Source organism: Anopheles funestus, chromosome 3RL (genome assembly GCF_943734845.2).
Source record: "Anopheles funestus chromosome 3RL, idAnoFuneDA-416_04, whole genome shotgun sequence".
NCBI classification, from domain to species: Eukaryota; Metazoa; Arthropoda; class Insecta; order Diptera; family Culicidae; genus Anopheles; species Anopheles funestus.
The window spans coordinates 19,015,024-19,029,229 of NC_064599.1; the positions used below are offsets into that span (position 1 = coordinate 19,015,024).

Here is a 14,206-nt window from a genome sequence, read left to right on the forward strand (position 1 = left end):
ATTGCACTTGGATGCTTTTGTTTAAAAAATGAGATCATTTCACAGCATGATTTTTGAGTCGGGTTTAGACTGGTTTTTGTGTTTTGTTTTTTCATATTCCTCGATTTGAAGGATCAATATATTTACAACTTCACTAAACTATTTCAAACGGTATTGGATATGGAAACGAAAAAAAGCTCTCTTTTCCTGCGATGAAATATCCTTCCTGGAATACCGTCCACTACGGGAGTTTCTTATAAATCTTTTGAGTCAATTTTTTGTGTAATTTGTTAATCTTTTTATTTTTGCGTTTGCTGTTTTACAGCCTTCAACACACTGCATTCTTGGAATTTCCTTTTGTTGCAAAATAATTTTAATCTTAATCTTGGTTCTTTATGAAAAATCAATTGACACCGTTAAATGTGAGAATTAAATTTCCAATCACAGCATTCTTTTAAACACAATTTAAATCACTTTCATTTCTATATATTTTGTAGCACCTTCGATAGGAAAATACAATTGAGGAGAGCTTTGATAATTTTAAACCCCCAAATTATTTTCTATGGTTTAGTCATTATCAGGCAGAAGATTTATTTTAATCGAAAATAAACTTTCAAATCTAATTGATTTTTATTTTAGTGCAATTTTCAGAAGTGTTTCAAAACATTTCAAAACAATGAATAATTGCTAGCAGTTGTTAACATGTAAAAAAATCTAAGGAAAATAAATAAATCTTAAGATTACTTCCATTGCAAACTCAACAACACAAAAACACTTTAACTAGATATTTCGCAAAAAAATAAAATCTGTTGTTTCCAATAAACCTCTCACTTATCACTGTTTTCGCACAAAACATTGGTTATTGCTGCTCGCTCATAACCGCTGTGGATGATCTCGCATAGAAAACGGTAACTTACTTTTAATGCCTTTTTGCTGGAAATGAAATCCCGTATAGAAACGGAATGGGGGAAAAAACCCTCCCCGAAGTTGTAGTTTTCCGCTTGTCTTCACCGGAAACCGGAACAAACAGCACTCACGGGCACCGATCAACAAAACTACATATGTACGTTCACACATTCACACTTTGCCTCGGCCTGCCGATGAATGCCTTCCCGGGTATGCCACAGGAAGAGGAAAAAAAAAGCACAGGATGATAGCAACACTGAGCAACTCTGTGGTGAATTTGATTCGATTCAGGACGCACTAGTCATACCGCACAAACACACACACACACTCACGGACGCACGCGTTTACACACTCCACACTCCACGTTTGACGTGGTGGTGTGCAGAGTTGGAGCTGGAGTTAACACCCCGTCCACCGCCGTTTAAGCACAGCACGGCGCGTAAAAGTCCACACGGGTATCCGACACACGGGTGGCGTGCGAAAATTCGTGCGATCTGCCGGCCTCGAACGTCTACTCGCATCTGGCAGACCGTCAGCGTCAACACCATCGGCACCCGAACCAAAAAAGGGGGTACTTCTTCGGGCCGGTCGGTCGATGACGAAGGCATCCTGTCGAAGTGGGCGCCCGGGCGCCGGGAAAGGATGACACCGGTGGGAGGGGGGAGCCCTCCGAGAGAAGACGCAGTCAATGAAATGCACGAGCAACTTTGCCGACCACGACGAACACGCAGACAGGCCGGATGACGCTGCTCCTGATGATGCTTGATGATGGCTGAAGATGAGCTAGGATATGGAGATCGTTTATCTCACAGCCTCTCCCACTCGCTCACTGTTGCACGGTGGAAGGATCCAAGCAAAGGCAAACTTTTGCGAAAGCAAATTTTCAACCGGCAAGCGCTTTTCGCGTGCCGGAAAATTGGCGAGCGCGCGAAAAACACGAGAGACACCATGGAAGGGAAAACTCGCACGCTCATGGCGCTCTTTCGTGCTCACGCTGAAGCTCGTAGCGCGAGCGGAGTTGAGCGGAGAGTTTGCGCGCTGTTTTTCCACCATTTTTCACTCCTTTCGCTCCCGACAACCGCCCCGTGCCGGCTCCACAGCATCCGGAAAAGCGGCTTGTTTATTTATGAAACGACCGTACGAACGCGACCCGATCGAATGGTGCCGAGGTTACCGAAGTGCCGGTTTTGCAGTTGCGAGAGGCTTTAGCCGGTGCTGTCGGTATTTTTCCACCCGCTACCAGGACAACCGCGTAACTAACCGTGCCCCTTCGCCCCGCAACCACGTTACCATCCCGCTCCGATCGTCCTTCTCTCACTCCCTCTCCCTCCGGGGGAAAACAACGCTTCCTCCTTCCACGGCCACCTTTTAGCTATCCTCCAGCGAAAGCCGGCTGTATCGAGCGTGCGTCGTACGGACGCTTTTCCCCTAGCTACTCCTGACTCACCCCTTATCCCTTCCTATACGGTCCAATTGGAATGCTTTTTTCACAGGAAGAAAATGCGAAAAATACTGAGAGGCATAACAACGGTAGAAAAAAAACGAAGAAGATATTTTACCTTGTGGAAATTGTTAAGTGACGCGGTTGCAATACACGTGGAACGGCTGATGCTGAGTCGGTTCACATGTGGACGGTACATAGTGGATAGGAATGTATTCAACTTGATGCAATTTTTCTTTCACTCTTCCTCTGTCTCGCTCTCTCTGGACGAGAGGAATGATGAGTCCAATGGTAAGCTTTCGAGGGAAATGTTTCGATCAAAATCCTTTCGAAGTGCAGATGCTAAGTAATGCGTATCAGGGAAAAGCGCTGTTGAGGAATCTGGCCTCTAGAAATCATTGAAATAAGTAGTTTCGTTGCAATTTCGTTGTTGGAATGATACTACTGTGGTAAAGAATGTTTACTGCTACATTTTGTGTCAAAACTGAGATATTCTTCTCCATTTATGATGCAATTTCCATTTTTAAGCTTTTCCTATTTCGCATAGAATTAAGAATGGGTTAAGCGTCACTCACCTGAATGGATAGATCAAGTTCAAGTATCAAGCGGTTAGTGTAAAGAGACAAAACGTGCCATCATTTGTGGCGTCAATAAAATAACTTAATAATTAATTAATAATAATAATAATTTAATAAAATAAAATAAGATTGCAGATTCTTAAATATGCTGCTTCAAAAAGACAATGAATAGAGAAAGTACCACTTTACTGTATTTGTAATTTCAAATCTATATATTTTTTTACTTCTTAAGGACGGCCTGGCCGTATCAAGAGTAATTTCAAATATGCTTTTTATTGAAGTTTTTTTTACAATTTTTTTTAATGTGATTACTACGGCTAACGCACATTTATGTTGGACAACAAGTCCGTCAACATGTTTGCCAACTTGTGTGATAACTTATGTGACAACATGTTTTTCAACAACTCCATTAACAAATGTGTCAACAAGTTCGTCGATGCGTTATTGCTTCAATAAATGCGTCATTGTGTGGGAACGGTCACGTGACGTTACTTACGTATCTTTAACTTTTGTTATTTTGCTCTTACGCTTGATACAATTTGCATAATTTGTAAATCTTATTCAAAAAACATGGGAGTAGGGGGGAAGTAAAAATATTACTTTTTGCGTTACGTAATCACTGGACGATCCTCAACAAAATGCCCAGGGTGTCAGGCCCAAACTGCAGTAATGGATGCAGGATTGCACATTAACTCGCATGCAAGTTTTTCTTTGACACAATATGCAGCGAACTGCGCCATCTAGCGTAGAGGCGAAATTGATCAAATATTCAAATTTATTGCAAATGGTCGGAACTGAAACGATGGTATTACGAATTAACATTTTTAAGTTCTGCCTTAATTATTATATCTTACTAAAGATATTTCATTCTTTTGTGGAGTTTCGGTTCAAATTAGAATTGAGACCATGCGCATCAAGTAATACCGGATGTACATATATGTGGGTGATATTTTAATCTTTATGTGCCTTGAATAAGCATTCTTTCCGTGCAACGCTTGCGTATCTAACTGCTGTTGCTGTTATCTTCAAGGATTTGCTTCGCCGAAATGGTATTGTTGTGGAAAGTACTAATTCCATCAAGCTTCTTGATGACCCATTTACTTTATGTATTTATTGTCAGTAACCATTTTTAATTCAAACATGTAATGAATACGTTTCCAATCTCTACTTTTATTAACCAATTATGATTTTAACGTTACGCCAGATACATAAAATTCCTTAAATCAAAACCTCAGCTGCAGCATCTTCTACCTATTTTACCATATCCTTTATCCACTCGCTTGCCGTGTCAAGGTTCACAAACATTTCACTGCCCTCCGCCTGGCAGTACGGGTAGTTAAACACCATCATCCCCGCCAGGAAGTAACGTGGCACCTTGTCCACTCGCTTGATGTACTGCAGGGGAGATCCCGTAGCATAGTTGTGACAGTGACCCTTCGGACGAGCTTTATAGACGGCGCACAGCACATCTTCCGATGATGGAATATGTACACCGAGCCTTTTGTACGCATCGAGACAGGTAGCTACCGATGATAGATTCATTGCATCACGTTCCAGCTTCGGAAAGAGGTATTTGTTACGCTTCCAGCCGCTTAACGTTAGACTAGACTCCTTGTAGTCGTCAATGCTTGGAAGGCATATTGGTTTAATGTTTGGTTTCGCAATGTCAGCGTTATGTTTCAGCTTCAACAGGGCCAAATTGTTCGTGTAGAGGGGTCGATTGTACCGCGGATGCAACAACACTTGTTCGATGTCAACTGATTGGGACGTGGTCGTTATGCTTGGTTCATCTGAAGTGGAATCTTCCGCTGTGCGTATGTTGTACTCTCCAAGACGAACAGATTTCCTGTGAAACAAAGATACAATCAATGGGCACTTCTTGTTCTGTTCTGGAAACAGCTGATAATACTTACAGATTGTAGTTACTAAATATTCCATCTATACAATGGCCTACGGTGAGTACATATCGTGGATGTACGAGCACACCGCTGCACACCAAATGAATCTGCGACTTATCTAGCTGGCGAAATTCCAGCAAAACATTCCATGGGTATTGATTGAATATGGGCTTCTGCATCTCATCCTCCATTTCCGAGTTTCTTGCCATTCCACAATCTTCCAGCTTTAGCAGATTCCTTTGATCAACCACACGCTGGTGAGCATTGATCCAGTCCGAATACTTAGCAACATCGGTGTAGGTAGCTGGCAGTGCCGCATTGCACGATGACTCCCCATTATCCAGATCCATTCGGGCGGCGGCACTTACAATTCCACGCAAATACCATATTTTATCTTTGGCAAAGAATAATCCACCACCACTGTCACCGGAACACACGTTGGCACCCGTTTCTGACCCGATCGCACACATTTTACCCGAATCCTGTGCCAGAAAGCGAACATGCTCCGGTAGCTGTTCAATGCATTTCTGCTTTTCAATCACCTTCATTGCCGCCTTCTGAAGCGTTTCACTGACGCGGTGGTTATCATCAAAGCCAAACCCAACAGCAATACCCGACTGGCTAAGGACATTGATTAGCGTTGGATTGTACGACGGCCACAGACAGATCGGAAAGATGAAGGATGCGGTGAACGAGATTACACGATCGGGTCGCATCAGTGCGATATCGTTGTAGAACTTGCGACTATCGTACTTTGGGTGTAGGATGATCTCGAACAGGTTGTAAATTACCACGTTAGGGTCAGTGTCGTTGTAAAGATGGTACAAGCCCGCTTTCAGGAAATATTTTTCTGGGTTCGGTTTCTCTATACAGTGAGCGGCTATAAAAACGAAAAAGAAAATCATATACTACGTTGATTGGGATACAATTGCGCTGCGAAGGTTGATCTGTCGAGTTCCTTACCAGATAAGATGAAGTTTGCGCTGATAATCGATCCACCGCATTTGTACTCGGGCTTAGCTGTCATTCCGCGGGCAAACAGGGCCACATGCCACGGCCAATCACCCGGTTCGACTGCAATACCTTTCGTCACTAGTCCTATCGCTGAAAGGCGGCGCACTCCACAGGTTGCTTAAAAGGGAAGTCAAAATAATCGTTAACGAGTTTTTGGTGACGATGTCTCCTGATTTTCTAGATGAATTACACGAATCAACTTTAGCAGCTTGTTGAATTATAAGTATCACACATATAGCCATGGGAATTCCCCAACAGTTGCTGATAACCTTTCCCATGTTGTCTGGGAGCAAAACAAAAGCAGGACGGACGGACACAACTGTTCGATTGAACGACAACTCTTCTAATGAGATGCTGCTGGCAAAACGCAAACCTTACTATAGCTGACGATCTTTACGTGAGAATATGAACCGAGAGATTACATATTCTGGAGGAGCGCATCGGGTCCATTTCGGAGAGATGTACAGTTTTGTCGATGAAAGTGAATCGCGAATAAAAACGCACACAGTTCATGGTGGGAGCTGACAATAGTTTTTCGTTATTTTTTTTTATTAATCGGACTAACCGTTCCGACCGACTTACATAGTATACAAAGAGGTAACATAAAGTTAAGAGAAAGGGTATACCGCTACTAATATATAATTAACTAGATTTTATGCTATGCTTCACGTACATCGGAGGTTCACCGTAAAAGGATTTTTGTGTTGCTTCACTTACATCGAATATGTGTTGCCATTATTTGTCCCGCACGCACAGTGGCGATGGGGTTTTTTATTTATTTATTTTATTCATCATTTAATTACTTACGCCTGCGCTTATGCAAGCGGCACCACATAAGGAAAGAGACTATTTTTAAAAAGTGGTTGGTGGTTGGTTGATACATGCTGCACTAATTCGTAGTGGTTTTAAGTGTACTCGATCATGGCGATTACGATTTACATCGTGTGGGTGTATAGGTCTCCCTGCTTGTTCGTAGAGTTTTTTCAATCATTATCGTACTCCTGCCCCATTGCAAATGGATGTGAACGGGGTGAGTGGGCTTTTCGAAAGCTAAGGATCTACGTGCTTTTAGAAAGTACTTTATCACATCGCACATTTGCGAATCAGCAAATATTCGGAGAACTGTTGCGTCTCGACACCGCCACCAGTGCTGGCCTCGACACTGAAGCCCGCATTTAGCAGCCGTGTCAGCACCTGGATGGAGTTGAGCTTACAGTATCCGTTCAGCGGAAACCGTATCACCTGTCGACCGTCGAACTGATTCCAGGCGGCACCGGTCCGTGCGTCCAGAATTGCCTGATTCGTCTCGGGAAACACCTCATCCAGCACGGCCCGTTCGGCCGAGATCAGTATGCGTTCACCCAGATCGGGGGAAATGTGCAGTGCCACCACGTCATGGTTGGTAGTGTCCGTTTGTACGCCACCCTTGCATTTGCTACGATTGCCACCAAACGGTGGTATACCGTTCCCGCTACGCTGACGCTCTTTCTTCAGATGTTCGATCTGTTTAATCATAGCTGATAGTAAATGGAAGAGAGGAATAATATTGTACAAAGTTTGTTATTTAGATGTACAATACTCTGTAGAAACCGCTTGTTGCTATACTCACGAACAATATCGAAATATTTGGCCTCTTCCAGCAACAGCTCCAGATCTGGGAAGTCTTCCGACACCAACAGCTTCGAGTTGCGCATGAAGTTAAGTATATGGCGAAACATACCTCCATCGCGATCAATAAAATAGTGCTGCTTCAGCGAATCCAGCACGATCGGGATGCAGCCGTTAAACAGTTTGGCTAGTCGCGAGTCGGGATATCTGGCGAGAAATGGAAAAATACGGAAAATTGATGTTGAAATGTAGTTTATAAATCACCGAAAATCGCAAATCCATTCCTAACTCCCAGTCAAAGTAAAGTTTTGAGTTTTCTCAAAATGACATTTTCTTCCTTCCGTTCCTTGCTTCTTTTTCTCATTCGGTTTAACTGTCTATCCTTAACTTTTTTTCTTATTATTCGATACCATAATCTGTGTGTGATCTATAATTTTGTTTCGATATGATTTGGTCGGTATTCTGACTTGTCAGACCTATTTGATAGTATATGTGGGATTTGTTCTTGGATAACTATTAAAATAAACAACATAAACTTGTTTCATATGTCGCTGTGTGTATTTTTCCAATCCAATTTCTTAGTCAGTAGACGAGTTCGATATTTACTAAATATCTAACATTTAGCAAGACTTGAAAAAGTCATCATTTTCAAGTGATTTGATTTCTTTGTCAATGTCCAAAAAGACTTTTTTAATGTTTTGTCAAATTATTGTAAAAGAAATTGTCAAGTGACCTGATCTCTTTTGGTTAAGACTCTAACAACTTTTAAGTTGTTGTTCTCGTCGTTTTTATTGACCTTTTAATTCCAAGACCACTGAACGGAGTTGTACTTTTTCTTTTTTAGAATTACAACTTTATGAGGGCTTGGCCTGCAATTTCTGATTTTCCTTGACTTTATTTACACGTAGCAGGATATTCAGGATGGGAATATTCGGAATTGTTCCACGGTCCTGTTATGTAGAGACCACCCCAAAAAAGGGATGGGTACCAGAACTCAAAAATCTTCACCTATAATTCTTCATCTTGACTATTTCAATACCAAATCGCTTTAACCGGGTCTCGTTTTCACCTAATGTCACCTCCATAAGCATCTTATGATCAACATTGCTTAAAGTGGATAAATTATGAAAGATATCATTTGGGACAATAACACTAAACAATTTAATGTATAAATTTTAACATCAAAACGTCTTCCAATAAACAACGGGAATTAATCCTTAAATTCACTACAATGTATTTACATATATTCAATTCAGGTAACTCTTCCTTCGTCTCTACTTACTTGGTTAATGTTTCCAGCGAGCTGGTGTAGATCGTACCACCAACATCGATGTGTACCGGTGCCGTATACTTGGATGCTGCCGCCACACATGGTATGCCGGTTATCTGCTTGTGGTTGGAGTGATGGTACCCACTGCCGACACCGGTCACTGCCGGTGAGACGGCCGGTATCGGAGGGGTGGGTGTGGGCGACGACGAGTTCGAAATGGTTGGCGATGTGGTGGGCGAGGTGCTGATTTTGATCTGCGTCGCTGTGAACAGGCGCGTCGCGGACAGATCGCGAGGCTCGAGCGGTTTCACGTCCCGGTCCGCAGCGCGATCACGTTCGCGATCGCGGTCACGATCACGGTCCCGCTCCATATCGCTGTTACATTTCCTTCTGTGAAAACGAGAACGAAGCAGAGAAAAGGGAGAACGGAATGTAATGCAATGTGCCTTGAGTGTTGTGCCAAGTGTCCTCTAGTGTCAACTGATCGTGTTTGGTGAAGAAAAAAAACAGAAAGAAAAAAACTCGCATAAGATGACCGTCTGTGCGCGCGAACGATTGTGCAGCGCAGGAGTGGTTGGCGTGGTCCAATTGAGGCAACCCAGCCCGGAGGCAATGCAACCACCGTGGTGCTGTGTTCTGTTGTCAAGTTATCAAAAAATATAATTAATACTTCTCATAGCCCTTTCCCGCTAGTACTCCGCCTACCCTTTCGCCTTTTTAAACCCCTACGATCCTTACATTTATCTCTCTTTCTTTCTATCTCTCATTTCATCTGTCCATTTTTGGAGACCGACTCGTTTATCCTTGAGGGCATCTGCAGGTCCACACGGACCAGCTGTGCCCAGCTGTGTGTTAAACGCTAGGGTGTCGTCGTTTACAAATCCGTGACTGTTTTTTTTTCGGTACATTAAATCATGCCCGCACTTCTTTGGGCGAAATAATTTTATAAATATATTGCATTACCCGTACTCTTCCACACCTCTTCCCACACGCACATGGCCGATTCATCCCGATGTGCGTTGGTTCGATTTGCCTAAAGGCTCCTGGCAGGGAAGTTGGCGTTCATGCGTTCATTTGACAGCGGTTGTGGAAATGGAATAGTGTGGAGTATTGTGGAGCAATGTAAAACAAAGCAAAACCAAAAAAAAAAGCATCAACTGAAAAAAAAACATAACATAAGCCCCACTCCCCGAAGCGGTACACAATATCACGGATTGAATCCGTCGCAAATGAAACGAACGGATGGGACTATGAACGTTCCGGAATGAAGAGAAAAAACGTGGTACCAAAAGTGAATTTTTCACTCTTTCCGAATAACCGAAAATGCAACGCTGGACACCCGATGGTTCGGGCGACCTCCGCAGCTTGACAGCATGTCCTTGGGGCAGCTCATGAATTCCTGTTTTTGGGACGAATGGTTTCCTTTCGGACGATTGGTGATGATTGAGCGTGGTACCGTGCCGTGGTTACCACCCCGAAGGGATATGCGAAGAGGTAAATACGGCGTAGTAATTTGGGAGTATTGCGGTAGAAAATGATTTCGAATTTTGACTGTACGGTAAGATGGCGGGAAGGAGTATCATTGTACAATTTACAACTAAAAAAAACAGCTCTCTCGGTGCATCGAAGTGACAAGGGCGTTGCTCATCATCACCGTTTCGCTTGCAGTTGCAGTGACCGATGCCGGACTCGCGGAAATGCTCGCGTAGGACGCCTGTAAGTGTCCGCAAGGCATCACCGTGAACCCGTTATACTTCCTACGGGCCAGGCATAAAATGGAAATATTGAAATCATTGCGATTAATTTGGCCCTCTTAAGGGAGCGAAGGAAGGAAAAGAAGACGGAACAAAAAAGAAGTTCGGAAATCGTTTGCTGTTTAAAATTTAATCGAACATTTCAACAGAAATTTCTTTGTTACTTTGAAAATTTTATTAAATAAACGGGAAAGTTAATTATGCTTTTTCTTCTTTTGTTTAAAAACAAAAATACATTAAATTTACTTGAAACTAAATTAGATATTTAAAAATTATGGTGAATTTCAAAAGTAAAGCAAATATTTATAATTAAATAAGTGCAATATTAGATTAATAAACTTTTCAACATGTTTAGACATTCATTTTATCAGGCAGTATAAACTAGTTGAACGATTTTATGACCATTCTTCTCCATTAGTTACCAAGACTGAGTTATAGTTGTTGATGCCCTCCGGTGAGGTTACCGTAGCCACCGTCTGTTGTAACTCCCAAAGCAAAGAACTTCCTTGGCCATCCAGCAATAGTCTTGCATGATCTTACAAACCATCTTCACCAGAAAGCAAACTGTATGCTACTACACATGAAGTTTGGTTTTAATTTGTTAAAATTACCCCCGTTTACATCAACCTTAGCCACTGGTTGATGATTCCCTTCGTTTGTCCAGCATAGATAGTTGCCCATGTTACCATATGACACCATCTTCCTGCTTGACCATATTCTCGGATGTTCTTCTCAAAATACGAAACATTGAGTTGGAACATGGACCTTCGGTTCCTAAACCGAAAACTGACCATCAATAGTGCAACAATAACAAAACATTGAAATATGTTATTCTTTCGTAAAGGGAAAAGGTTTCCGTAGCGTAAGGTGTTTGGATAGTATAAGGGTAAGAAAATGGAAATTCAATGAATCCTCCCAATGAAGCGTTAAGTAGATTGGATCTCGGTTTCCGTTCGAGCAAAAAGGAAGAATGTATTTTCATTAGAAATTTTTACTCCTTGGAACTGCTTTTTTATGGATGATTTCACGATGAAATATGTTTAACTAAGGTAAATAATGAAACTTGTGGGATGTAGTAATGGGTTGAGCAGCTGTTAAAATTCTCATGCATTACATTGTTCCACAATAGACTTGTTTGCTTTTTTGTTCGTAAATGTTCAGTTGCGTCTCAAAAATAGTTTTACAACACATTGTATAAAAAATGAAATCATGGTTAATAGATTGATAGTTGATTTTTAAGAACATAATGTAAGTAAGAAAGGGAAGAAATGAATATGTATTTTAATACATATGTCTTTAAATATTATACAGGACATGATCTGACAATCTGATCTGATAGATAATAAGATATAAGAGATTAATCTTGATAAGAATCTGATAATGATTTCGCAGGTTATTTCTGTTAAATTAAAGTTATGATACGTCTGGTTGGATATTGATGAAGTCTTTCTTCTTTGGTGGCTTTACCTTTATTGAAAATATAATATTAATTCATAATATTGAAAGATACTGTCGGCTCTCTCGAATTTATGAAGGGGAAAGGATACAACCATCCTCATGATTATCATCCTCATCATGATCATCATATGGAGAAGTACAGAGTCAAAATTCCTGAAAGAATTGTACTAGACCTTCACTCCCATTCTGTCTCTGAGATGGAATGGTCATCAGAATATCACTAGACGACCCAGTTCGGAAGGTATAAATATTAAATTAAATATTAAATTTAATAAATATTAAATGTTAAATTACCGTCGAAGATGAGGAAATTCTTCAAACTATTCCAAATCACATAAAGTTCCTAAAAGCTACATCATTTGTTCTTTCTTTTAGAAATAGAATAAATAAATTTTAAAACTGTAATTAAATATTAAAAACCCTCTTTTTCCGTTCATATTTACATCAAGGTAGTTACAATACATAAGCTAATATCAATTATCATAAAGTAGTACTACCTTTTCTAGTCGCCAAAATAAACCATTCGTTGTTACTAACAGCACCGGATGAGTTCTTTCCACCACCAACGGGACCAAAACACACGCATTTCTCTCCCAAAACCAAACCTCACACAAAAACAGTGTACAGTTTGCAGAAGGAATATGTTTCTACGTGCAATTTTCATTCGCCAGTACTTGTTTTCCATTTATTGAAAACTTACCGTGCCCGCACCCTGCACATATCGTAATGCTGTATTTCATCATTTCATAATTTAAATAGTTTTAGCTTCGAACCCGGGCGACTCATTCCGCAATGTCGCTCGGTACCGCTTGGTTGATGTCGGAGGTTAAGCACCATCCGGACTGCCTCACCCGTTCCTTACACGTTTGTTAAACATTTCCCGCACTCGGCAGTGCGCACTGGCTATGATTGGGGGGGATGGGTAAACGATCCCGGGAAAATTAGTATGTACATTCGAAAAATAGAAATTTTAGCCCGAAAATCGAAATCCTTGCGTGCGAAATGCAATGGGTGCAATGATTAAAAAAAAAGAAAACCTCAAAAAATTCGGATACAAAACATGGCGGCCAAAAGTGCACCTCGAAGTGCAGATGGGAGACGTACCGGTATGGCCGGACAGGAGGTGTGTACATTTAAATGGATATTTTCGATACGGTGGCCACGGCTTTTTCTAGTGCCGCCGCGTTCTTTTCCGGTCGTAGATGAAAGGGTATGAAAGGCAATGGTGGTAAACCGTACCGCCAACAGTATTCACATTTGATTTTACGTCGTTGACTGTGGTGGCGGTGGTGGTGGACGGGCCATGGGAACCGGTGGTGGATGTTCTCCTGCCACCCGTAGATTGCATTTCAGGTTTCAAAGACCCGGCTTCGGTCCAAAACTGTCCGCCTGCGCTATGTGACTTTGCATAAACTATCCCGAGCGATCGTGTTGTTACGCCTGTGTATGTGGATACGTACTTGTGTGTGAGTCGATTCCGCCACAGACTCGTTCATGCACACCAATAAATAGTGCATGATAAATTTGTACATTTTAGATTATTTATTCAAAATATATTACCTCCGGGGGCGGAATCGAATGGTGAATTATGGCTGAAAAATATTTTCCTATAGCTGTGTGCAGCCGGATTTCCCGCAAACCTTTCCTCATGACATCACCCATGAAACCTGCCCCTTGTCCAATCGTACTTTTCCAATCCCCTCTCCGATCCAATGGTCAGGAGATTTTCAGGAGATTTTCGCGGCATCTCCCCTACGTAACACACACACACGGAAGGCTCACACGTTTGCTATGCCGCGGCAGGTAAAAGTTAGGAAAATACTTCAACCCCATAAAACCGCTTCTTTCCCTGACGCTGTAACGGTTGCTCCATGATTTGTGTTGGTGGTGTCGGTTTGAACATCGCGATTGAATTTTCCCACCATTCATCCGTCCGCATCCGTCCGTCGTGTGGTAGGTGGCCACGTACCGGCTTGTGGAATAATAAATCCTAGTGCAAAATCGCACGTGACGCATGTTGCGTTCGTGGTTGGGTTAATTTTTAACGTGTAAGTTAATTTATTTTGTATTCGCGAATTCGTTTTGGCGTTGGCAGCGAGGTGGTTGTAGCGAAGCGTAAACAATTCCCACATCGCTTTTTGCTGGGCTGATTGTTTTTTTCTTCTTTTTGGGAACGAGTTGGAGTTTACACATTTTTGGAAGTGAATGGGATATTTGTGTCAGGTGTGGTGCAGTGTGCATGATAGTTGCTTGTAAAGATATAGTTTTCGGTTATAAATATTTTTTGGTATTTATTTTAC

General features: G+C 41.7%; 3 protein-coding genes across 3 annotated transcripts in view; all 3 read right to left on the reverse strand.

Moving 5' to 3' along the window:
* Positions 1-1,402, reverse strand: part of LOC125768600 (Krueppel-like factor luna) — a 271,043-nt gene extending 269,641 nt beyond the window's left edge. Inside the window, exon 1 of the mRNA XM_049436508.1 lies at positions 897-1,402. The gene's annotated coding sequence lies outside the window, so the exon portion shown is untranslated. The remainder of the gene's footprint in view (positions 1-896) is intronic.
* A 2,551-nt stretch (positions 1,403-3,953) lies between these two features.
* LOC125768590 (serine protease 53-like) lies at positions 3,954-6,148 on the reverse strand. The gene is made up of 4 exons (XM_049436480.1): positions 6,007-6,148; positions 5,766-5,933; positions 4,818-5,682; positions 3,954-4,750 (listed from the first exon to the last, which is right to left on the reverse strand). Exons 1-4 carry the CDS (start codon positions 6,092-6,094, stop codon positions 4,156-4,158), a joined length of 1,716 nt encoding a protein of 571 aa, XP_049292437.1. The 5' UTR covers positions 6,095-6,148; the 3' UTR covers positions 3,954-4,155.
* Positions 6,149-6,324: 176 nt separating this feature from the next.
* LOC125768604 (BTB/POZ domain-containing protein Tiwaz) overlaps positions 6,325-14,206 on the reverse strand; it is a 44,290-nt gene continuing 36,408 nt past the window's right edge. Inside the window, exons 2-4 of the mRNA XM_049436532.1 lie at positions 8,707-9,084; positions 7,426-7,631; positions 6,325-7,333 (exon numbers count right to left, since the gene is read on the reverse strand). Coding sequence (XP_049292489.1) covers positions 6,900-7,333; positions 7,426-7,631; positions 8,707-9,065 — 999 coding nt within the window. The 5' untranslated portion in view covers positions 9,066-9,084 and the 3' untranslated portion in view covers positions 6,325-6,899. The remainder of the gene's footprint in view (positions 7,334-7,425; positions 7,632-8,706; positions 9,085-14,206) is intronic.

Coding starts and splice junctions, on each gene's coding strand:
- LOC125768590 (XM_049436480.1), bottom strand. CDS start 6,094: ATGGGAAAGGTTATCAGCAACTGTTGGGGAATTCCCATGGCTATATGT. Junction 5,934..6,006: donor AGCTGCTAAAGTTGATTCGT/GTAATTCATCTA, acceptor TTCCCTTTTAAG/CAACCTGTGGAGTGCGCCGC. Junction 5,683..5,765: donor CGCAAACTTCATCTTATCTG/GTAAGGAACTCG, acceptor TCGTTTTTATAG/CCGCTCACTGTATAGAGAAA.